General features: G+C 41.6%; 1 protein-coding gene across 3 annotated transcripts in view; it reads left to right on the top strand.

Annotated features, from left to right (window-relative positions):
• LOC122552087 (transmembrane anterior posterior transformation protein 1 homolog) overlaps positions 1 to 26,593 on the top strand; it is a 115,567-nt gene that overhangs the window by 10,758 nt on the left and 78,216 nt on the right. For 2 of the 3 annotated variants that reach the window (XM_043694614.1, XM_043694615.1), the window contains exons 2-3: positions 8,838 to 8,968; positions 26,195 to 26,313. In XM_043694614.1, coding sequence (XP_043550549.1) covers positions 8,838 to 8,968; positions 26,195 to 26,313 — 250 coding nt within the window. The remainder of the gene's footprint in view (positions 1 to 8,837; positions 8,969 to 26,194; positions 26,314 to 26,593) is intronic. The other variant, XM_043694617.1, reaches the window with a different exon arrangement.

Here is a 26,593-nt window from a genome sequence, read left to right as displayed (position 1 = left end):
AACTTGAAAGAGTTCAGAAAAGATTTACAAGGATGTTGCCAGGGTTGGAGGATTTGAGCTATAGGGAGAGGCTGAACAGGCTGGGTCTGTTTTCTCTGGAGCATCGAAGGCTGAGGGATGACCTTATAGAGGTTTACAAAATTGAGGGGCATGGATAGGATAAATAGACAAAGTCTTTTCACTGGGGTCGGGGAGTGCAGAACTAGAGGGCATAGGTTTAGGGTGAGAGGGGAAAGATATAAAAGAGACCTAAGGGGCAACCGTTTCACACAGAGGGTAGTACGTGTATGGAATGAGCTGCCAGAGGATGTGGTGGAGGCTGATACAATTGCAACATTAAAGAGGCATTTGGATGGGTATATGAATAGGAAACACATTGAAATAGACCCCATCTACAGATCAATACCAGAAGTCGAACACCCACCACAACAGACAGAATTGTGTAAATTTGGACAGATCATAATGATAGCACTTCATCCAGAGGCTACACAGCACTGAAGATTTCAGCCAGGAAGAAGATGAAACGTTTGCAAGAAAATCAACCAGCTACAGCTATTCACTAAAACTTTAAACTGATTGTCCAGAGAGATTGAACATAACCGGTCTGCACTGATGGTTGGATGTAACAAACCATGCATGCTATTTAGTGTCGGGAAGTTGTCTCTTTTTTTTTTGACCAATATTTATCAATTAGTCAAAAACTAAAAACTAAATATCTATTTATTTACTTAATTGCTTTTATGGGATCTTGCTATGTGAAAATTTACTGAGATTTTTTGCTAAATCACGTGCTTACAGAACAAGAGTATTTGATTGGCTGTAAAGGGCTTTGGAGTATCCTGTTATCAAAAATGCAATTTAAATCTTTTATTGAATTGAATTCCTATCATCAAATCAGGAAGGGTGAAGTTAATCCCCTCTTCACCCCACTCCACTGCTGAGTTGATTACAACCAAATTTGAATTTAAAAGTGAGGTGATTATTGTCAATTTAATAAATAATGCTTTACTGTGTGTACTGTAACTTGGTATAGAGAGACCCCTCTCCTTATATAGTCTTTAAAGCATGTTTCAAGGTTTGGACAAATCTCTTGTTAGTTGCAGGGTGATCACAGAGTCAATTTCACAAGTCTGACACTCATTTTCCAGGTACTTGTACTTCAGACTCTAGACCACTGTCACTCATGACTTGTTTGGGATTCCCAAGCCTGGCAAATATTTCATCCAGTTGGTTTATTGTTGCTTCCGCTGATACAACTTCATGTCCACTACTTTGGGCCACTTGGAGTGAGCGTCCATTAGTAGCATCTGTGCCTTTACCGGTCCTGCAAAATCAATGTGAATTTGTTGCCATGGTATTTGAGGCCGTTTCCATGGTGAAGGGGCAATAACCATAGCACCTTTCTTACTACTACATGGGATTATCCATCCATCCATCCCACTTTCTCCTCAGTCTGGAAGTCTACATTCATCCATCAAAGATATCCTTGGTGCACCTGTTCCAGCACTTTTCCTCTTAACAGGAAAAGAATTAACAATTCTCATTCTCACATTAAATATCCATCAGTATAGTCAACTCCCTACAATTGGGCAGGTAAGGGATAATTCTGGGTAGTTTCCATGACTGATCGTCCCTCTTAGGACTGAGTCCACCACTCGGCTCTAAACCAGATTGTTCCAAGTAGTGTTCCGCACCTGATTGCCCAAAACCAGCACCTTGTCATCCTGGGATAAGTACATACTTTTTAGGTTCCAGTCTTTTATTCCCCAATAATGGCACCCTTGACATCTGCAATGCTGTGCTTCTCTGCCTGTTGGTATTTGAGTTCAAGTGAGTAGGCTGACAGAGCCAGTGCCTATCTGTTCAGATATGCTGCTGGCATTGACAGTATCCCTGTGTACATGCCAAAATAGAGGTTAGAGGTCTGTGGTCCGCCAGTAGCATGAAGTGCCAGCTATAAAGGAAATGGATGAAATTCTTAACATTGAGCATGATGCTCAATCCTTCTTTTTCAACTTGAGCATGATTCTTCTCTGTTTCATTTGTGACATTGATGCAGGCGCAATGGGCCTTTCTCTCCTTTTGGTAAGATGTGTAACAGTACAGCGCTAATGCCATAAGGGGAGGCATCAGACAAACTGTAGTGGCAACTTCGGATTGAAATGCATTAGCACTTCTGACCTTTTTTAAGGATTGCTTCACCTTCCAGTCAGCCACCTCTCATTCCTGGATCTGTTTCCACGGCCACCCTTTTCCCAACCAGGGAATCCTAGTTGCCATATAGCACCCAAGATTGGCATTGTAATTTACCAGATCCAAGAACGATCTTGGTTGACACACATTCCTCACCTAGTGGCCTTTTTGATAGCCTCCATTTTCTTGGGCACCTTGTGGTCCCTTACAATCGATTACTTGGCCCAAGTACTCTATGGAGTCTTCAAAAAACTCCATGTAGGCTGCGCTCCTACAATCTTTTTAGGGTTCCTTCTGAATTTTTCAAATGGTTCTCTTCAGAGGATCCAGTAATAAAAATATTATCCAGATAATACTGGGAACTTGGCAACCCACTTAATATTTGATCCGCAGCCCTCTGGAATAGAGCCAGCTCTGACATGACACTTAAAGGAAGCTCTTGCAGTAGTAAAATCACCTATATGTCGTTATCATCAGTGGTGGCTGAGTCTCCTTTGTGACGCCCGTCTGCAGGTAGGTCTGCAACAGATCCCTTTTTGAAAATTTCTTTCCACCCCCAGTCCACTGAATAGATGTTCTCTGAGCAGTAGGGGGTATTGATCCGCATTCAGGATGGGGTTGACTGTGATCCTAAAGTCACCACAGTACTCACTATGCCACGTTATTAAGACTGGAACAATGAGAGTAGCCCATTTACCTGTGGTTACTGGTGCCAACGCTTCCAGATTCACCAGGTGTTCAAATTCCACTGCCACTTTAGGCTGGATCGCGAACATTCTCAGATGTGCCTTCATACTCCTCCGCTGAGCCTCTGGCTTCATCTGCAATTTAATTTTCACTCCTTTTATTTCTCCCAGTATACATTTGAAGGCATATTTGTATTTATCAGGAGCATCCAAATAATCCAGGGTATTTGCCTTTTGCTACATAAAGTGGCAATTTTGCTTACTGATCCCGTAACTGTACTTTTACCAGCACATAGCTGTTCAGTGACACCACTTATTCTCTGCATGTCTGCAGTATAATCCTCGGAGAACGTACGGACTGCAGATGCTAGAGAGTCAGAATCAAAATGTGGTGCTGGAAAAGCACAACAGGTACGTTTCTAAGGTGGGGTAGGTCCTTTTTTTTTAAAAAGAAAAGGAGGAACACCTATGCAAAGTCTTTGCCAATAATGGGTATCCTATCAGCTCCATCTGCCAATGATGGTGGGGGGGGGGAATTTGGTGATAGGTGGGAAGGAAGATGGACAGGTGGGACAGTTCAAGAGGGCAATGCCAAGTTGCAGGGTTGGATCTGGGATAAGGTAGGAAGACAGGAGATGAGGAAACTGGTGACATCGACGTTGATGTCGTGTGGTTGGAGGGTCTCTAGGGGGAAGATGAGGCGTTCTTTGTCCAGGCATTGGGTAGCTAGAATTTGACTGTGAAGGTGGCCCAGGACTTGCATGTCCTTGGCGGAGGAGTTGAAGTGGTCGGCCACAGGGTGGTGGGGTTGTTTGGTGCGTGCATCCCAGAGATGGTCCCTAAAACTTTCTTGAAGTTGGCATCCTGTGTCCCCAATGTGGAGGAGACCACATCAAGAACAACGGACAGAGTAGTTGAGGTGTTTGGATGGGCAGGAACATCTCTGCTGGATGTGAAAGGATCCTTTGGGGTTTTGGATGGAGGTGAGGGGGGAGATCTGTGCACAGGTTTTACACCTCTTGCGTTGGCAAGGGAAGGTGTCAGGAGTGGAGGGTGGGTTGATAGGGGTGCGATGACCTAACAAGGAAGTTGTGGAGGGAATTGTCTCTGCGGAATGCTAGTCGGTATGGGGAGGGAAATGTATCTGTGACGGTGGGGTCTGACTATAGAAATGGCAAAGGATGATGCGTTGTATCTGGAGATTGGTGGGGTGGAAGGTGAGGACTGGGGGTGTTCTGTCCTTGTTGCGGTTGGAGGGAAGGGGTTCAAGGGCGGAGGTGGGGAAAGTGGAAGAGATGCGCTGGAGGACATTGTTGAGCACCTGGTAGGGGGAATTGCGGTCCTTGAAGTAGGAGGTCATCTGGGATGCTCTGGAGTGGAATTGCACCCACGGAGGAGGTTGAACAGTTCATCAACTTCACAAACCCTCTATCCCTTACTCACTAATCCCCCATTTCCGCCATATCTGTTCCGAGGAGGAGCAAATTCACTCCAGAACATCCCAGATGGCGTCCTATTTCAAGGGCCGCATTTCCCCTCTCACATGCTCAACAATGCCCTCCAGTGCATCTCCTCCACTTTCCGCAACTGAGCCCTTGAACCCCTCCGCTCCAACTGCAACAAGGATAGAACCCCCTGGTCCTCACCTTCCACCAGTCTTCGGATACAGAACATCATCTTCCGCCATTTCTGTCACCTGCAGTAAGACCCCACCACCAGAGATATATTTTCCTCAGCATTCGGCAGAGATCATTCCTTCCGCTACTCCCTCGTTAGGTTCATGCCCTCACCCTCCACTCCTGGCACCTTCTCTTGCCACTGCAAGAGGTGTAAAACCTGCACCCACATCTCTCCCCTCCCCTCCATCTAAGGCCCCAAAGGATCCTTCCACATCCGGCAGAGATTTCCCTGCACATCCAACATCTCCTCTACGGTGTCCGTTGCTCTTGATATGATCTCTTCTACAGTGGGGAGACAGGACACCAACTCACGAAATGTTTCAGAGAATATTCTCGGACACACGTAACAAACAATATTACCACCCTGTGGTCGACCACTTCAACTCCCCCTCCCACTCCGCCAATGACATGCAAGTCCTGGGCCTATTCCATCACCAAATCCAAGCCACCTGATGCCTGGAGGAAAAATGCCTCATCTTCTTCTGCCTTAGGACCCTCCAACCACACAGCATCAATGTCAATTTCACCAGATCGACCACTTCAACTCCCCCTCCCACTCTGCCAATGACATGCAAGTCCTGGGCCTATTCCATCACCAAATCCAAGCTACCTGATGCCTGGAGGAAAAATGCCTCATCTTCTTCTGCCTTAGGACCCTCCCCCACTTCTATTTATCTCTCAGCCCCCTTCTGCACTCCTGATGAAGCGCTTATGCCTAAAACATTGATTCTCCTACTCCTCAGATGCTGCCTGACCTGTTGTGCTTTTCCAGCGCCACACATTTCAACTGTGCCCTCAACTTCTGATACTCTGATTCAGGAATCAGGGACACCGCTGCCTCCTTATCCCTTCCATTTTTACTGTCTTCCCCTCCACTTTGTGAAGAATCCCACAAACTATCCGTTTCACCCCAATACATTTAACTGAGACTTTACTGACTCTAGGCTTTCTTCTTCCACAGATTCAGCTGACTTCCTGTGTATCCCCTGTCTGGTGGCATGTACCTTATGTCTTGTCCGCAGGGCTGTTTCTCTCTGACTCTCCTTTTCTTAGGTTGTACGCAGCAATTTCAGGCAGTACAACCTACTTACTTAACAGCTGCAGCACTGGAATTCTCGAGTCCAACACGTTGACTCCTTATGGCCACTTAGCCATATCGGCGGCATTCTGTGGTTGGTACACACTCTGCTGCGTTTCCACTGCTTGATGCACCCAGACATCATCACTGGCAGCCAACTCCATCAAGGTAACAATTTCAAAAACTGCCTTGAAATCCTGGTATCTCCTTGTTAGTAGCTTCTGATGTGTTGGAGGCCACAAACTCAATGGTCCCACAACGCATCTTGGAGGAACCCTCTGAACTCACAACATTCTGCTAACCTCTTTAAGGCATAGAAAATGTTCCCTCACTTGAGTGATTGATCTGCTAAGGGCTTGATATACTTTCTATTTTATCTCTAAATTATAGCACCTGTACTTATTAATTTTAATGTTGTTTGGCAAGTTTTAGTTATTCTTCATTGAAATGAACATATATAAATAGTTTGATAAATTGTGGCAAATTTATAATCTCAGATTTCACATGAACAAAATCTGTTAGTTTAGGTTCATTGCATTGATATTGGCATTGAGCTAATTATTGACATTGCCTTGTCAGTTACTCAAGTTAATCTGTATAGTACAGTAAATTTCTGGAATGGGACGATTAGTTCTTCTGTGTATTGTTCATCTTGTTTTTGATATTTACTAAACTAGCTTTTTAACTTGGTGATTAATAGTTTTACCCACACCAATAAACTTGAGGTAGCTTAATTGCTTGATTTATAAATCGATTCAGTCAGCAAGCACTTTAGGTGATAATCTGTGTTTTGTGGAAAAAAGAAGCTATATTTCTTGTCAGAAATGTCTGAGTAATATCTTAAGCAGTGCCTGTGCTCTTTTTCCTCCTTTTTTTTCCTATTAAAATGCATGATTAATATGTTCATCAAAATCAAACAATAGTTTGTTTAAATTTGTCGTGCATAACTTGTTTTGAATGTTCTATTTCAGATTTAAATATCATTTGAAATGAGTTTTCTTTTTAAAGCTTGAATCTTTTATGCAACATGTTTTGCTCCTATTTAAACTGTTATGAATAATTACTTTCAAATTGCATTTGCTGAGTTTGCAAGATAACTTTTTAAGTCAGTCATACAGCAGGAAACAGACCCTTCAATCCAATTGTCCATGCCAATCAGGTTTCCTAAACTGAAGTAATCCCATTTGCCTGCATTTCACCCATACCCCTATAAAGCTTTCCTATCCATGTGTCTGTTCAAATGCCCTTTAATGTTGCTGTAATTGTACTTGCCTCTACCACTTCCACTGGCAGCTCATTTCATATACGTACTACCCTCACTGTGAAAAGGTTGCCTCTCAGATCCCTGTTAAATCTTCCCCCTCTCACCTTAAACCTATACCCACTAGTTTTGGACTATCCTAATCTGGGGAAAAGACTGGCTATTCACTTTATCTGTGCCCCTCATGATTTTATAAACCTCTAAAAGGTTAGCCTTCAGCCTTCTACGCTCCAGAGGAAAAACGTCTTAGCCTATCCACTCAGACATTCTACTCTCCATAACAACCTTGCATATCTTCTGCACCCTTTCAAGCTTCACATTCTTCCTTTAGGTGGGTTACTGGAATTGATCAAGATCCCATTGTACTCTTAGATAATCTTCTTCACTGACCACTATACCAATAATTTTGGTGTCATCTGCAAACTGACTAACCATGCTTTCTATACTCTCGTCCAAATCGTTTATATAAATGATGAACAACAGCGGAGACAGCATCGATCCTTGCATCACACTACTGGCCATAGGCCTCCAGTCTGAACAACAACACTCTGTTTCTTACTGTCAAGTTAATTTTGTATACAATAGGTTTGCTCTCCCTGGATCCCATGTGATCTAACCTAACTAATTAGTCAACCATACGGAAAGTTATTGAAGGCCTTGGTAAAGTCCATGTAGACAATGTCTAACACACTGCTTTCATCTGTCTTCTCAGTAACCTCTTCAACAAATTCAACCATTTGTGAGACAAGATTTCCAATGCAGAAAGCCATGTTGACTATCCCTAATTAGTCCTCGCCTTTTCAAATACATGTAGATCCTGTGTCTCAGAAATTCCTCCAACAACATATCCACCACTGATTTTAGACTCACTAGTTTGTAAGTTCCCTGGCTTTTTCTTTAAGTCTTTCCTAAATAATGGTCCACCAATGGCCATTCTCCAGTCTTCTGGCACCTTACCCATAGCTGTCAATGATACAAATATCTCTACTATTTATGTCCTAATTTCCCAAAAATTTCCTGGGATACACTTGATCAAGTCCCAGGAATTGATCTACCTTTATGCTTTTTAAAACCTCCAGTGCCACCTCTTTAGTAATGTGACTTTTTCAAGACATCACTACTCATTTCTCCCAAGTTCCCTAGATTTCATTTCTTTCCCCACAGTAAAAACTGATGTGAAGTATTCATTTAGGAGCTCATGCATCTACTGTGATTCCATATCTAGATTAATAATTGCTTAATAAATGAGACAAATGACTAGCATTCTGCCCTCAGTTCACATGTTGCCACTATATCATGGCAATCAGTTTTCATCTGAATTAAATACCTGAGATTTCCCAGCCTAAAACGGTTTGGAGAAACACTGACTTAAATTGGCCTCAGCCACCCGATAACGATGAGCCAAACTCATAAAACTAATGTGAGATAAACAAAGATAATCTGAGCAAAATTAACATTTTATCAAAAGGCACTGAACCTCTCTCAGTCGTGAAGAAACTTTTGTCCTCTGTTTTTGATTTACAACTTTTTGGATGTTTCATAATTCAGATTAAAGTCACTATTGAGATTTTCTACCTTCAAAACAATGATGAGGGAATACACATGTGAATAGTATTTTGGGAAAATGGCTTTTGGGCAGAGGATAAGAAAAGAAAATGGATTTGTATCTCTGTTTTCCAGTGTCACATTTTTAATATATTGTTCTGTGTTAGTAGCTAATAAAATTGCTGTTCTTCTATTTAACATAGCTTTTTCATTTTGAACCAATTGACTACAAATTTAACTATATTTTGATAGTATCGTGTGTTTGGAAGTCTAAAATCTTTGCAATTGAGGATGTTAAAAAAGAGGGAAGCTAATTCACTCACCTGGTCATAACGTTTCAAGAAACATCAAAGTAACTAACCAATAATGCATATTTTAATGCCTTTTTAATATAGATTTGTCCCTGCTGAGATTTATTAGTGCTGAGTTGACAAGGGGGTATCTTTTGGAACACAATGAAGCCAAATACAAAGAGAGGAGGGAGAAAGTGTACACATGTTTGCGAATTCCTCGGGAACTGGAAAAGGTAATATTCCTTTATGTTTGTAGGTTGTTGACTAAAATTTAACATTTTTATTATTAATGATCTCACCTATATCATTGGTTTTAATATTTTTGCGATTAGCTTTTACATTATTCTGAATCTTCAGTCTTTTCTCTGTAAAATTCATGATAAATGATTAGAGGTAAGTGCATTTTATTTTCTTCTTTGCTTTTAGAGAATACTTCAAAGTGGTTACTACGTAATTTACTTAACCTTCATGACATTATACTATTGTGTGTCATGAACTCCCTAATACTTGGTGTCGAAAGCAAGTAATGTCAGGCAAAATGAAATGCGTGTCACAGGTATCACTAGATCTTTGTGCACAGCTTTGTTGAGGTCAGTAATTAGTGCTGACACTTCATTAACTGCAAACTCACAACAATATATTGAAGTGAATGCTTGGGTTACACTCTTCTGGAAATTGCTCAGAGTGTCCAACATTAGTGAATGCCCATATTTAGTTTCTGGTGATCGTTATTTCTCTTGGCAGTGAAGTAGAACTGCCCCTGATGATGACAACAACTCCAACCCCAGCCCTCTCCACCACCACTTTAAACTTGCTAGATTCACTGATGGCTCATAATCTTATCATTTATCATGCATTTTCCCTGCAGTGTTTTCAAAGTTATTTCTAAAGTAAGTTAATTCCATCAATTATTTTGCATAAATTGTTTAATTTCCAAATTTCCAATGAATAAATAAACTGAAAAACAATGGATTTCAGTGACATAGTTTACAGTCACATATTGACTGACCTTTGTTTTAATATTTTGTTTGCAAGTATCAAACTCTTCCAAAAGCATATGTTAAACTTAAAAAGCCCAAATCTTTTTGAAAGCAGACTGCACAATCAGCAATTGAAGTATATTTATTTTCCTAGGATGCATCAATATCACTCTCTCTGATGGAATCACTTTCTTTAGCATTCAGCTTTTGTTGCTGAAGCTTGACACCACCTTTACAATCATTCATTTCCTCCACCATCGATGCCCAATAGCAGCAGTGTGTATTGCTGAGGTGTTCTGCAAAGTGGTCACACAATCTGCATTTTGTCTTGCCAATGTAAGGGACACTGTCTTGTGAGCAATGAATACAGTAGACCAAGTTTAAATAAGTACAAGTAAAATGTTGCTTCACGTAGTAAGTGCTGGGGTCTTGGATCGTGAGGAAGGAGGTGGTGATGGTGCACATGTTAGATCTTATGCAATTGCTTGGGAAGATGCCATGGGTGAATGTGGAAGTATTAGGAGGAGACTAGGATGCCATGAAGGGAACAGTAACTGAAGAATGCTGGCAATGAGAGAAGGAGAAGATGTCGGACCAAATTACTGCAGATGCTGGAATCTGTACTGAAAACAAAAAGCTGGAAATCACAGTGGGTCAGGCAGCATCCATGGAGAGAGAGAGCAAGCTAGTGATTTGAGACTAGATGACACTTCATCAGAGCACATCAGAAGATGTGTTTAAGGTAGTATCCTGCTGGAGGTGGTGGAAATGGTAGAAGAGAATCCTTTGTGGAAACCTTTTGGGGTGGAAAGTTGGGGCTAATAGTTCTGGGAGGGAGGAGAAGGGGTGATGGCAGAAGTGCGAGAGATGGATTGAACATGGAGGGATCTCATTGAAAGATAAAAGATCCTTTGGGACTGAGAACGTGTTTTCTCCGGTAGAGAAATCTCAAACATAGAGAACTGGTGGCTGACAGGTGGGGGAACAGTCAAAGCAATAGGGTCTCCCGTTTAAAACAGAAATGTGCTTTTTCTCCTCCCTTCTGGTCATTAGTTTCTGTAATCCTCTTTCCTGAAGACCAATCAAGTTTGAGCCATTGAATGCATTGATGGCTGAACTATTACACACTCTTGACCTACAAGGAAGCCAAAGGTTTCTGAGGGAAAAGGCAAAAGTGGAATTGAAGGCCAATCAAATCAACTGTGATCTCATTAAATGACAGAGTTGATGCAAAGGGCTGAATGACCTATTCCTGTTCCTAATCCCTCTGTTCTTGTGAGTCAGTTCAATCCATTGAGTCTGCATTGACTCTTTAAAGGAACAGAGCAGTTATTTTGGACACCTCCATTTCTTCAAATGTTCTTTTTTGATGATTAGTGTTAAAACTATGGTCACCCACTATGAGGCAAAACATTCCAAATCCTAACAAATTGTTGTACAGCAAGGTTACGATGCATGTTATCTGTGCTTGTTATATCTGTGTAATAGCCAGAGAATCACTTGTAGTGAATTCTGTTCATGTTCCTGCAGACATGCTTCTACTGTTCTGTAAGAATCTATCCCTGACCCTCTTCTATATGTCATGCCTCTGACATAATTCAAAATGAAGACAGTTTCCACATGTATGCTCACGACATCCTGCTTTATCTTACTAATATCTATCAATCAGGAATACTGCAGCGAATAACTAACCTTCTGATGTTCGAAGCCTGTCCACTGCCTACGAGGCATAAGTCAGGAGTGTAATGGAATACTCCCCACTTGCCTGGTTGGGGTACAGCTCCAATAACATCAAGAAATTTGACACCATCCAGGACAAAGCAGCTTGCTTGATTGGCGCCACATCTACAAACATAAACTCCCTCCACCATCGATGCTCAGTAGCAGCAATATGTACTACCTACAAGATGCACTGCAAAAATTCACCAAAGATGAATTTTTGCACTTTACAAATCAACCACTTCCATCTAGAAGGACAAGTGCATCATATATGTGAACACCACCACCACCTGCAAGGTTCCTCCCCCCCCCAGGCACTCACTGACTTAGAAATATATTGCCATTCCTCCACTCTTGCTGGGTCAAAATCCTGGAATTGCCTTTCTAAGAGCATTGTGGGCCTGCAGCGGTTTAAGCGGACAGCTCATCATCAAAACTCCCATTTCCTTTTCCCTTTCTAATTATTCCAGAATGTCCTCTACCCAAGGATATTAAGAGCTCACCCTCCCTTGCCCAGGATTTCAATGACAACGATTACTCATATTCCCATTTTGCTGTTTGCTCCTGAGGCTTGCAGCTTTATGATTTGTGTGTTATGTGTGTGCAAGCCATAGCTAGCTTGGATTTCCTTTATATCTATTCCACATACTTCTGTATTATGTCTGATTCTAAATATATTTGTCTGTGAGCCTTGTTGTTACTTCTCAATGATATATCATGGTATCCAAATTAGACTACAGTATTGAATTCTGCCTTCCTATCTAGACTGCTTTTCACCCATATTGAAGTTTGCCTTACCATGTGGTCAGCACATATTCTTAATTTGCAACTACGATCATTTTAAGTTGGTATTTTCTAGTCAGAAAATCTTACTTTTATTCTTTCCATGTCCAATTAATTGCAGTTTGTTGGATTTACTGTTGTTCCTAAGCTTAAGGAACTCAAAATCTTGTGCTCACTCGCAGACTAAACTCCCACTCGTTAAGTTCCAGTTTGTACACTTACTTCATAGATGTACCCAAATCTGTTTTACCAAGCTTTGTACACAGTTCTGGAAGTAGCCAGTCTTTGTGTTAGAGTTAGGTGTTACACTTAAGGTCCTATAAGACTGCTCCCAAACGTTTTTCCTGTTTTGAGACACAGGAGTGGGCAAAGGAGTATGGGAAAGCAGTACAGAGAACGAGAAAGGAGGACATTATATGAAAGAGAGAAGACTAGACATATGGGAGAGAAGAAATCAGTGACCGAGAGAAAATAATTCCACATATGCAGATCAGGGCAGTTATTGAAATTGGTTATTTGTGTCTTGATCTGATATTGATGGTATGCTTCAAAATATAAAGGCCAAGGTCTTCCAATGGAATTAAAAGCAAACTTTCACACCCTTATCACAGAGGAAGTCATGATGCATGAACACTCATAGTAATTGCCCATGCATTTCAATCTTTCAATTAGCAGAGGAATATAATTCCAACTATGTTTTCAATGCCTTCACCATTGACTCCCGTCATTGGCAGCTTGAATTAAAACTGTGAACTTGCCCAGAAATGGACTTTAGTATACTCACACTATTAGTCCAAGGCTTAGAACCTGGACTGAAATAGTCTAACTGCAGAAGCTGTATCAAAGGCCACAACATGTACTTACAAATAAACCTGTTCAGTAGTTAAGACTATTGATGCTGTAAATCTCTTCCATGTCTAGTCGCCTTTATCAATTGTGATATGGCTCTGATGGGTGTGCAATAGTTATTCAGCCATATTCCACAAGCTATACCAATAATGCACATTTTATTGAATCACAAATGGTCAATTTGTCTCTGTGCGCTACTATCCAGAACTTAAAAAGAAAGTTCACCAGGCTTCTTTTATGAACTCAAGCATTATTCATTTATTATAAGCAAGATTTGTTCTTTAATCAAGTAGCAAAAATAATCAGCAATTAAGTTGCTATTCAGAATTAAACTATATGTCCTTAATTCCAAACACAGATAAGACAACACAGCTCTGCAAAGCCAGTTTGTGTTTGTGGAAAATAAATGACAAAACAGGAACAATATCCCTGTAGTGTTAGAAGTATGAATGGAGGTTAAGTTCTCACAGTTTCATTGATTTCTTGTTCATGAGATCAAATTCCTGAACATTGCAGAATGATGGAAGATCTTCACACCAGATTTCAGATTCAGATGGGGATAAAGTTGGGAACCCTATTATTTGAAACCTCAAGGTCTCATGAGTACTTCACTGAATGATCTTTCCACTGCCTTTAAATTGTTTTTCACTGACCGAGAGAGGCAGATAGTGTTTTGCTTTTCCTCGCAAACTTCTCCAAAATCCATATTCAGGTCTGTGGAAATGCAGCAACTTTAGTCCGTAATCTGTTGTGCATTACCTGCTAGTAAATAGCAGGTAATGCACAGTTTTCCTTGACCTTTTGATATTTTATTTCCAATAAACTGTCTTCAGGACAAAAAAGTCTAACCTGTTCCATATTCCAGTTTCTCAGTCTCATTGTCCAAAGCCCCACCCACCCAGCCACAGCCTCTGTTGTCTGGAAAATCTTGACCAGAATAAAATGATTTTTCTTCAAAATGGTACGTATCTGATCCCCCTTCTTATGAACAGATCAGTGAAGAGTTTTAACTCGCCAATGTATGATGAATGGAATTATATACTTCAGAAGGATGCCTTATAAGAAGTCATTCTGGTGTCTTTGATTTGAATAGAACAATCTGATTTGTTTGCAATGTGCGTTGAAAACGCTCATGGAATGTACTATCCAATAGAGGGAGCAAATGTCTTTTGAATCAAATGTTAAGACAAGCCACTGGCCTTGATTTTTGCGGCTGATATAACAGCTCGAATAACAGTAGTCACTTACCAACTGTGTGGAAATTTGGACAGCAGCTTCTGGCAATCTGTCACTTGGCTAATCATGTAAATTAGGAAGTTGCTGTCAAAGACCCTCCTCTTCTCTTCCCCCCCCCAAAGATGTGCATTGTAATTTTTTAAAAAAACTGCTTTTCTGATCAGCCTGTTTAGAGATGTTTTTACACATCTCTGGAGCAGGTGGGTATTTGAACTGGGCATCTCACTGTAGGGATAGGGACACTGCCAATGCACCATGACAGTATCTTGCTGTATGATTCGCTATTCTAATGTATTTTAACCCTTGGAACTATTAAGATCACTTTCTTTTTGGTCTCTTTTCTCTCCTCTTAATTCAGTCATTTATTTACTCTCATGGTTACTTGCCCTGACCCAGGTGCTCTGTAAATGTTGCTGCATGGTTTGGATGGTTGACTGTCAGTGAAATGTTCCATTGGTCTAAAATGAAAATCAGTGGAGGAGGTATTATGGAGCATATCTAAAATACCACTATTGGGTTACACTATTTGAAAATACAGTGTTCTTTTTCCTCAGCATACTAATCCCAGTCACTTTTACATCTTCTAATAAATGCATGTTAATAACTTTCCAATCTGGCTTTGTGATTTTTACACAGTTGTTAATCACAAAACTTTTCAGCATACTTGAAATGAGTGGTGTTTTTGTGTAAATCCGCAATTGGGTGTTATGGAAAATTCAAGTCTCAACTGATGGTAAATTTCAAGAAACAGATTTAATTTTAGAAGTTGTTCTATAATCTTCCTTGCATACAGACACAATCTTGAAGCAAGGAATTGGAATGCTACTTAAATGAAGTAATTCAGCTAAATGGAGATAGTTCTCACCTTGGCTACAAGTGGGTGATTTTTTTTTTTCTGGACTTCTCCCTCCTGTTATAAGTTTGAAGTCAATTATCTCTGATACAGCAGTGGAATAGGAAAAGCTTTATGGAAAATTTACCTTGAGAACATTCTTGTTCTTCCTATTTACAGTTAAATCTGAAGCATATCTGACTAAAATATATCTATGTTACATAAGATGTGAACACACAAAAGGCCTAAAGGACATGAAGCAGGGATTCTTTATGCCACCCAGAGTCAGAGATGTACAGCACGGAAACAGACCCTTTGGTCCAACTCGTCCATGCCGACTCGATATCCCAACCTTACCTGGTCCCATCTGCCAGCACCCGGCCCATATCTCTCCAAGCCCTTTGAGCTGAATGGAAGTGTATTTCCGTCAGCCTGCAATCAGTGTTTTCCTTCTTGACACTTCTGTCACACACATGTCTTGCTGTCTCAAATGCCTGGCATTGCAACTACCACTTGTTGAACTAGCCATCTCTGTCAGAAGGTATTGTGAGCCCAAGGAAAGTCCACTGGAAAGATTGGATCTTGTCCAAAGAAGAAAGAATGTAAAGAATAGCCTATGGATGGGTGCGTGATGCTGTTATAAGCATAAACCCACTCTGGAAGTTACCCATGATGCTTTCTTTTCCTCTCAAAAGAGAAGGTGTGTATACACTTATGCAGAATGCAGTTGAATAGTTCACATTGTTCATTAACCTTTGGCAATGGTTATAGTGGTTCTTGGCAATGCCACAGATCTTGAAGTTCCTGGATGATCTTGCTCTTCAAGTACAGCTCCTGATCACTGAGAATCTGACATGGAACACTGAAGTAGACAAATCAATCGTGGCTAAAACTTGAGACCTTTTGGTGATGGGTGGGAATGACTGTGTGAACTTGGTGAAGGCAGGAAGAATGAGATGAATGGGAGGTGTGGAGCTGGAGGGAAGGTAACTAGGAATGTGATAGGTGGGTGAAGCTGGGGGTGATGCTGATAGGTCGGAGTGGAGGGTGGAGCAGATATGTGAGAAGGAAGATGGACAGTAGGACAGTTCCAGAGGGTGGTGCCAAGTTGGAGGATTGGATCTGGGATAAGGTGGAGGGAGGGGAGATGCGGAAAATGGTGAAATTGACATTGATTCTGTGTGGTTGGAAGATCCCAAGACGCAAGATGAGGTATTCTTCCTCCAGTCGTCAGGTGGCTAGGATTTGGCGATGGAGGAGACCCAGGTCTTGCATGTCCTTGGTGGAGTGGGAGTGGGAGTTGAAGCGATAAAGGGCATTGATGAGGCCACACCTAGAATAATGTATGCAGTTTTGGCCTCCTTTTCTGAGGAAGGATGTTGTTGCTATAGAGTGTAGCAAAGGTTTGCAAAGTTGATTCCTGATGACGGGACTGACATACGAGGTGTGATTCCATAGGTTAGGACTGTTCACTGGAGTTCACTTTGAATAAGGGGTTCTCATTCAAACCTATAAAATTCTTACAGGACCACATGTGTTAGATGCAGGAAGAATGTTTCTGATGGGAGAATCTAGAACCAGGGTAAATCTTTTAGGACGGAGAGGAAAATGTTTTTCACCCAGAGAGTGGTGAGCCTGTGGAATTCATGGGAACAGAATGTGATTGAGGCAATTCTATTTTTCAAGAAGAAATTACATACAGCTCTTGTAGCTAAAGGAATCAAGGGGTATGGGGAGCATGGGATTAGTGTGTTGAGTTCTGTGATCAGCCATAATCATATTGGATGGTGGCGCAGAGTCGAGGGATATCTTCTATGTTCTATATTTCTAAACTTCTGGGAAATAGCTCACCTCAAAGTTAGAAGTTCAAATTTCATACTAGAGTAATTCTCCATATTCGTCTTGTTTGCCTTGAGCCTCTGACATAGGCAATATCCATTCTTTTCTGTCCTTCACCCTGTGACTGCAGTTGTTCTTGTCAAGGAAACTGGCGAGTCTGTTTCCAAACTAAAGCTTAGAGGGAAATCTGTGTAGCCAAGCGCAGATTGATGAGACCTCTTTAGGGTACAAAATGAATCTTCACATGCAAGTGTTCAACTACCAATGGTAGTCTATGAAGTATTGTATATCCTTTCCGAACCATTCCTGTAGCATTCTCTGATTTCCTCAGCAAACTGCAGAGTGAGGCAGCCAACTGTGTATAGTGTCATGCAGATCTTCCATAGTAACCCACTAGACTAAGGGACCCATGTCGATCCCTCCCTGTCCAGGGCCTGACCATCACTCTGTTGCTCAGATTCTGCATCTTTGGGAATAATGTTTTTTTGTCTAGAAAACATGGCACTTCTCTGCTTTGACTTTCGAGTTAAATTGCATCAAATAGGCTAAAACAATGTTGAGTCTTGCAACGGTCCCCTCAACTGTCAAGCCAAAGATTAATATGTTGTCTGGATACACAAAGAGGGAAGAGAAATTAACATTGCTAGAAAAAAATTATCTCTGACACATATGATGATGGTGGGGCCATTTCGAATCTCAAGTGGCAGTCTTGTATACTTATAAAGTACCCAACTGCCTGTTTGAAATTTCGTCTTTTCAACATCTTGTTCAGCAATGGATAGCTGTGTGCCAAATTGACACTGCAGGAATACTTTGCACTTTTTGAGAGCTTGTAATGTTTCATCAGCTCTAGATATCAAATAAGCCTGATGCAGTGGTTGTTGAAGACAGTCTGACTTGCAGTGTCCACCCTGTCACAATTTCAATGCTTATTCTGGTTCTCTGCCTGCTGTGAATCTTTTCCCCTTCCTCTTCAGCCCGAGCTCTCCATCCCCATCCGTCCTCTCAATAGTCACCTTCCTGATGATATTTTCGTCTGTGGTCTTCTCAGTCCAATCTTTCCCCATGATCTGGATGATGTGACCCCATGCTTCAAAGAAAATTTGAGTATTGTCACTTCAAAGCTACCTCAACTCCATCTTTATATTCGCATTTCTTGCTGCTTCTGTTGGGCGGTCCTTCATTATCCTGTCCGTGGTTGATTTGTAGGAGGGATCCAGGAGGATGATGTGATCAGGCAACTTCTCCAGCTCCAGGCCATGGAACCAGGTTTTCTCCTTTGCTTGCTTACACTTATAAGATCTCTGTGGTAGCTAGTTGGCTACAGCATGCTCATAAAACCTTAATCAATATCTCAAAGATCTGCCATGGACTTCTTTTGAACATCCGTACTTCCTTCTACTATTTCCCTGTGGGTTTATCCATACATATGTTCCACCACAAATTCCACCTATTCACTTGCATGAGGACCTGGATGCCATAATGAACTGCTTTTTGATTTTATTGTGCATCCTTAATCAGGTCTTCAGTTGTTGTAGAAGCATGCAATCCAGGTCTTTCTCCAAATCTGTCCATTTTTCTGTTCATCTGATCAGGAGGACTGCTTTCCTTTTCCTGTAATGTCAAAACGATGTATGTGGAGAGCCTCTGTCTGGATTTGGACTAAAGATCTTCTTGCAATCTGAATCTAAGAGCGCCTTCAATGTCCCTTACAGATATTGCCAGTTTCAGCTCCTTAACTTTAGCTTGGCAAGGTGCTTTTCAATGTTGTTCATCTTGTTGTCTTGAAACATGCATTGTGAAATTGGCTATGTCAGAAATGTAACATAAGATTTGAACACAGTAAGGATCGAAGATCATGAAACAGGTAGTTACAATCATGAGAGAAATTAAAGTTAAGCAAGGATATATTTATAGTATTTACATTGAATAAAGCCTGAAGTTTACTTTGGGTCCAGGAATCCTTTTGTCTGCCTGGTTCTTCTTCACCATGAGTCGTCCTCTTCCTCCTCTAAAGACACCTTTATTTTATATTTTAGGGAGGGCTTGTTTGACTGCACCAGCTGCCCTGCTTCACCATACCCAACTGTAGGTGGAAGTTCCTGTGTAACTGAGTTTTCTTGCTTGGTGCCCTCCCTTGGTACCTGCTGCTGAAAGTTCTGTCACATCTGATTAAGTTACAGGCCATTCTATTTTAGTTTGGATATTAATATCAGTAGCAATAGATTACCCTTTCAATGCAACATCTGTGTCTCTGCAGATGCCTTAGAGTGAAGTAATACCAAATCTGATAGATCCATGCTACATTATTTGTTAAAAAAAAAGAAATGGCAAGGTTTTGTTATAATGCTTGCCTAGAAGTCAGGTGCAGGTCCAGTATATCAGCCTTTTCTCAATTTTGTCTCTAGAGCAGAAATGTGCTCAACTGTTTCATTCCTACCTCTTACACAAATTGACTGTCGTCTTATGAAGATTTCTAGCTATGCAGCTTCTAAATTCTTTTGCAGTTCTTTTTCCAATTTTGGAATGATTAGAACATTATTTTGACAACTCCCCTTCAGTGTGTGGCTCATTACCGAACAAAGTGCCTCTCAAGATGGAGAGCATATTTTCTCAATTTTGATTCGTGCGCAACAAAATTAATTCCAGAAAAAAGACAGTTTAATCTTTGCAAGTCTCTTGCAAATGCGATTATCCTGTACCCAATCCTGTTTTGGAGGTTAAACTATCATAGTATGTGGAGAATACAATTCTGTCTTGTTTCAATGGATAGTTGCATTTTATGTTTGTATGTGAATCTGATTCACCCTGCTCCTCTCATTCTCCCAAATATCATGCCTGGTTTACTGGAACTGCGTTTTTGTTTTCCTACTGTAAAGACAATGGAAGCCTCAACATTCCCGTACATACTTCTATTGCCTCTGTTGTACCAAAACCGGTACAGAAAGGGACGTGCGCAGTTTGTCCTTTTTTTTTCTGATTATCAATGGAACATATTACATATGTCTATATATATATATTTGAATCTTTAAAATATATGTTCTGGGAGATCCCAGTAAATTTGAGTCTGCAGTGCTCTGCCTAAGTGAGGTGCCCACCTTCACCTCACCTTTTAAATCATTCAGGATAGCTTTTGCCCAGCATACAAAGTCATTTCACATCAAACTTTAACAGTTTGGTGTTATTTTAAAAATGACTGAGGGCAAAAACTCCCGCAACTCGCAACAGGCAGGGACCCCTCCCCCACCCACTCCTGCAGCAGCAGGGACATCCATGGCCGCCTCGGGAGACTTACCAGCAGAGGCGAGCCTGGTCTCCAAAATCGTCAAACTCTAGCAGAGGATCGACACGTCCATCGAGGAGGCCCGGTCCAGGTGGGAGTCCATCTCGATCATGCTTCTGCAGCATGACCAAGAGATCAAAATACTCGAGCAGCACGTCAGAGGGGTGGAGCAACGGGCCGCGGCCTCCGAGATTGCTGCTGTGTCATCCGTGGGTTAGATCCGGGCTCTGGAGCGCCGAGTGCAGACCCTGGAGGAGCACATCGACCTCAAGAATCGGGGTCGTCAGAAAATATTCAGTTGCTGGGCCTTCCCGAACGGGAAGAGGAAGGCCAGCTTGTGGGTTTCTTGGAGCGATGGCCCCTACACTTATTGAAGTTCGAGTCGGAGCTAGGCCGGGTGCGGGTGGAGTGGGCCCACCAGGTTGCTGTACGCGGGCCTGGGTTGGACCAGTGCCCCCGCTCGGTTCTAGTCCGACTTCAATGTTATGAAGAAAAACAAATGCTCAAATGCTCCTAGAGGCCTGCAGAATCCTGGGGAAGGATCCCCAGGCCATGATGTACAAGGGCTCCAGGATAATGCTTTTTCGGGACTTCTATCCAGTCGTGGTCTGCAAGAGGAGGGCATTCGATGAGGTGAAGAAGCATCTGAGAGACTTAAATATTCAATACTCCATGTGATATCCGGCAACGCTGCACTTCAGCTATGGAGGATCCTTATATAACTTTGGATCACCGGAGAAAGTAAAAGAATTCTTGGACTCTCAAATAGACTGCGGAACTTGAACTGTATGGATAATGACTTTATTTTGCACCCCCCCCCCTTTGTTTACCCTTCTTTCTTTCTTCATCTCTCTTTCTCTCACCTTTTATCGGGGGGTGGGGGGGAGCTTGTTCTTTACTCTTTCTTTGGTCTCCTTTTTATAGCTTGTGTGGCTTATTTGATTTGTTGGGGAGGTATTTTTTCTTCTTTTTTCTTCTTCTTATTTAGTTGCCTAATACTTGCTGGGATTGTAATTTAATAACTTTATATATTTCTATTTTGTATTGTTTTTATTAAACATACCTGGGTGTTGGTGTGGAGGGAGGGGTGGGTCACTCACTTTTAACTCCTGTTTTATAAGACACTTGAATTTATTTACTCCATTCTGTAAAGCCTGGGCCGAGGGCAAGGCCCTAGCTAGGAGAGATTATGGTGGGGTTATTGATATAGGTAGTTATGTCCCCTGGGCACAAGGGGGAAAGCCTCCTATCAAATTTGTTTTGTATTATTTTTATTTCGGAGTAGTTCTTAATTGTGTTGATTTAAATGTTTTAAAGAGTTTTTCTATTTGTGAATTTTCTATGGTCTTTATTCAACGTCTTTTGGGTGGGGTTCTTCCTCCTGCGGGGTCTCGGGCCTGTCTGGACAATCATGGCTAGCCATTCGTTTAGGTGGTGCACTTGGAATGTCAAGGGGAGCAATTCGCCAATTAAAAGGAAATAGATATTATCAAGTCTTTAAAAAAGAAAAGGTTGATGTAGCTCTCTTACAAGAGACACATCTACTTGACAAAGAATACTTAAAGCTACAACAGGGTGGGTTTGGTCAGGCTTTCTTTTCATCTTTCAGCTCAAAAAGTGGGGGAGTAGCCATTCTTATTCGGAAGAATCTTCCTTTCCAAATAATAAGCCAGTTAAAAGATGAGTCTGGATAGTACATATTGGTCAAAGCCCTAATACATGGAGAGGAATATGGAATTTTGAATCTTTTTTATCCCCCGGCACACCCTTTTAAATTTGTAACGGAAGCGTTCTCTAAGTTGATGGCTTTCGGGGTCCGCCATACAATTATAGGAGGAGATTTTAACTATTATTGATCTAGTGACGGATAGGTTACTAGGAGCACTATGGGTATATCTCTGAGATCCAGACAACTGGCGAATCTGAACAAGGAGCTAGGATTAGTAGATGTGTGGAGGTGTCTTCATCCCCAGGGTAGAGACTTTACTTTCTACTCTAACCCACACAAGTGCCATACCAGAATTGATATGTTTTTTTGTTCCCTCGACCCTTTTGAATTTGATACTGTCTTGTAAAATAGGTAATATAACTATTTCTGATTATGCCACAGTATATATGGAAGTCAAGACTAGGGATGATGGGATAGGCCCCCGACATTAACGTATGGATCCTTTCTTATTGAAGGGTAGCAAATTTATAAAGTATTTTTCACAGGAATTTAAAACCTTCTGGGAAATTAACTCCGGTACAGCCAGTAACCCTTCGATGATGTGGGAGACCACTAAGGCATATGCGCGAGGCTTGGTCATCTCCTAGTCTGCGACCCGGAAAAGACAAAAGGGAGAGCAACAGCGCCTGCTCGAGGCTCACTTGAAGGCAGCTGAGACAGTGTATGTTGATAGGCCCTTCATTACTAAGCTACAAAGGATCACAGCCATTAGGACAACCTTGAATACTGCATTTACCCAAACAGCAAAGAGGGAAATATTATTCGCAAAGCAGACACTATTTGAATATGGTGACAAGTCTGGCAGATATCTAGCGTACCTTGCCAGAAAGAAAAAGGCTCCCCAGGCCATTACGTCCATTAGAGAAAGTGTTGGTAGCTTGACTTGTGATTGTAACAAGATCAATACAGCCTTTAGAAAGTTCTATTTTGAATTGTAGAAGTTGCAGGAGTGTGAGGATAGAACTGGGAAGATGGAGTCCTTCTTTAAAAATTTAGCCCTTCCGGGTTCAACCTCGGAGCAGGTGTCGATCTTGAATACCCCCTTGACAACTCAGGAAGTACAGGATGCGGTTAGGCAGCTTCAGAGTGGCAAAACGCCTGGGCCAGATGGAATCCAGGTTGAGTTCTATAAAGAACTTATAGGGGAACTGGCTGGGCCACTCATAAATATGTACAATTACTCATATTGTCAGGGCTGCCTCCCACCTTCGTTGAGAGAAGCAAATATTTCTCTCATGCTTAAGAAGGGAAAGGCCACAGAAGATTGCTCTTCATATCGACCCATATCCTTGTTAAATGTGGATTTCAAAATTCTTTCGAAAGTGTTAGCATTAAGACTGAAGAGGGTCTTACCATACATTATAAAAGAGGACCAGATGGGGTTTATAAAGGGTCGCAGGTCAACTAATAATATTAGAAAGGTCTTAAATACGATACAAGCCTGTCAATCGGGAACAATACTGGGTTTAGTTGTCTCCCTAGATGCAGAGAAGGCATTTGATCGGGTAGAATGGCCATATTTTTTTTAATATGCTGGAAAGGTTCAGTGTTGGAGAGGTCTTTACTGAATGGATTTCAGCATTATATAATGATCCCAAAGCAGCGGTGATCGCCATTGGTTTAAGTTCGGATAGCTTTAATGTTGGCAGGGGATGTCGTCAGGGATGTCCTCTTTCACCATTACTATTTATGCCAATGATTGAACCACTGGCAGAAGCTATATGAACTGACCCTAATATAATGGCTGAGGGTTGGATCGGGCAAGCACAAAATTACTCTCTCTGCGAATGATGTCCTCCTTTTCTTAAGTGATCCTCTGACACCCGTGCCCGCTTAATTCAAGTGGTCAATTTATTTGGTAGATTCTCACATTACAAAATCAATTTCATGACATCGGAGGCCATGCCGTCTTGCTAGTGTATCCAATTTATCGGACAGATCTTGCTTTCCCTTTCGGTGGTCACTAGAAGGTTTTCTATACTTAGGTATTTTTATCACTCCAGTATTTGGTCAGCTGTATAAAACCAATTACATACACTTATTAGAGAAAATAAGGCAGGACCTTCAACGCGGGGGAGATCTCCCAATATCCTGGTTAGGCAGAGTAGCCTTCGTTAAGATGGATAGTCTACCTTGTCTTCTATATCCTATGAGAATGCTCCCCTTGATGCTGCCGAGACTGGCGTTGTGTAAGCTCTACGGCTGGCTCGGCTCCTTTATTTGGAATCATAGACAGCCCCTTATCAAATTAGAAAAGCTGCAGCTCCCACAAGCAAGGGTTGGGCTGGACTTTCCAGACTTCAGGAGGTACCAATTGAGTTCCTTATTATCTTATGTCGCTGACTGGGTCTCTTGTGACCCACAATCAATCTGGTTAGATATTGAGACCTCCCAAGCAAAATGTCCCCTCATCAATCTATTATTTATGGACAAGATGAGAGTTATTATGGACTATTGTAAAAACCCTCTTGTACCAAATACAATTAAAGCCTGGAGGACAATGCGACAAGATGAGGAAAACCCTGCAAAAATCCTTCCCTTATACCCCTATAGTGAGAGCATCGGGATTTCATCCAGGGCTGACAGATGCTACATTTAAAACTTGGAAGTCCAGAGGTATCTCCTGCTTTGGAGACCTGTTCGATGGGGAGGTTATGATGTCCTTTGAACAGCTGCACGAGAAGTTTGGGCTGCCTAACAGGGACCTGTTTTGGTATTTTCAAATACGAGACTTTATACAAAAGAAGACCACACTGCAGCTTTTCTAATTTGATGGGTGCACTGATGGGTGGCACAGTGGTTAGCACTGCTGCCTCACAGCGCCAGAGACCATGGTTCAGTTCCCGCCTCAGGCGACTGTGTGGAGTTTGCACGTTCTCCCCGTGTCTGCGTGGGTTTCCTCCGGGTGCTCCGGTTTCCTCCCACAATCCAAAAATGTGCAGGTTGGGTGAAATGGCCATGCTAAATTGCCCGTAATGTTAGGTGAAGGGGTAAATGTAGGGGAATTGGTCTGGGTGGGTTACACTTCAGCGGGTCGGTGTGGACTTGTTGGGCCAAAGGGCCTGTTTCCACACTAAGTAATCTAATACTGATAGTCAATCCTTACAAATCAGACAGGGAAAGGAGAGTGCTAGGGCCGATGGGCCGCCCTCGGTCAGTACTCTTTATCATTCACAATACAATAAGGTCTCTAAGGACATGGAACGATTATATAAAACATGAAATCAAGAATTAGGATTGGAATTCTCTTTAGAAATGTGGAAGGACATCTGGGAAAATGCCAGAAAGGTCTCGGTTTGTAACAGAACTCAGGCTACTCAATTAAAGATGCTTCACAGGGCTCGTATGGCACCTGAACGACTCGAAAAATTCAAGGCGGGAGCATCCCCAATGTGTCCTAAATGTAATATAGTAGTTGGCACTCTCACGCATTGTCTATGGACATGCCATAAGATCCGTAGGTATTGGGATAGAGTAGCGAATGCCTTGACAGATCTTTGGTATGGAGACCAGATTGGATCCAATGTCCCTACTTTGGGCTCTTCAGATTTTCCCTCCATGGATGTATCCTCTCCTTTTGTGAGAGGAAAAGTATTTTAGTGAATTGGGTAGCTGAAGGCCCCCCAGAACTTTCAAACTGGCACAGGATAGTCATGGAATATATTCCCCTTGACTTCCTCACAAATATGGTGCACCAAAAAATGGAATTATTTTATAAAACATGGCAGCCCTTTTTGAACTATATCGATACAGATATTTCGGCCATATTGTCCAGGGCTTTTGTTTAGCTGTGGTAATGGTTATGGCTGGTTTAGGGGCCCCAGGGGAAGGAATCCCGTATAAATACGGGTTCCATTATGACTTGATATAAATCTATTTTGCGCATGTATCTAGTTATTTAATTGCTTTGTTGTTTACTGTTAGTAATGTATGATATCCTATTTTATGTTTTGGTTGTTTGTAAAATCGATTAGTAGTTAGTTGGGTTTTTCTTTTTAATTTTCTATTGGTGCTGTTATTATATTGCAAAGTAGAAAACACTTGTTTGTATTATTTTTGTACTTCTGTAAAAAAATCTTTAAAATTTTCTTTTTTCAATAAAAATACCTATTTTAAAAAAAAGTATGTTCTAATGCGTAGAAATTTGTATACTGTTAAGTTTTTTGTGAGAGCCATTTTATGCTTTGATAAATCTTTCTATTTTTTCAGTTAATGTTTTTTGGATTCTTCCTTTGCCTGGATGCCTTTTTGTATCTCTTTACTCTACTGCCATTGCGAGTCCTTCTAGCCCTAATGAGATTTATTACTCTTCCCTGTTGTGGCTTAAGGTAAGCTTTCTGTTGCTATTACTGTAATTATTTGGAAAACCTGTATGTTGTAAATAATTAGGAGAAAGTGAGGACTGCAGATGCTGGGGATCAGAGCTTAAAAATGTGTTGCTAGAAAAGCGCAGCAGGTCAAAGGAGAAGGAGAATCGAAGTGTGTGGAGGTGCAGGTGAATTTCTGATGGATATTGAAGGATCCCTTGGGGCCTTGGAGGGAAGTGAGGGGGGAGGTGTGGGCGCAAGTTTTGCATTTTTTGCGGTTGCAGGGGAAGGTGCCGGGAGT

The sequence above is a fragment of the Chiloscyllium plagiosum genome, chromosome 1 (genome assembly GCF_004010195.1).
Source record: "Chiloscyllium plagiosum isolate BGI_BamShark_2017 chromosome 1, ASM401019v2, whole genome shotgun sequence".
NCBI classification, from domain to species: Eukaryota; Metazoa; Chordata; class Chondrichthyes; order Orectolobiformes; family Hemiscylliidae; genus Chiloscyllium; species Chiloscyllium plagiosum.
This window is presented reverse-complemented; position numbering and strand designations above follow the sequence as displayed.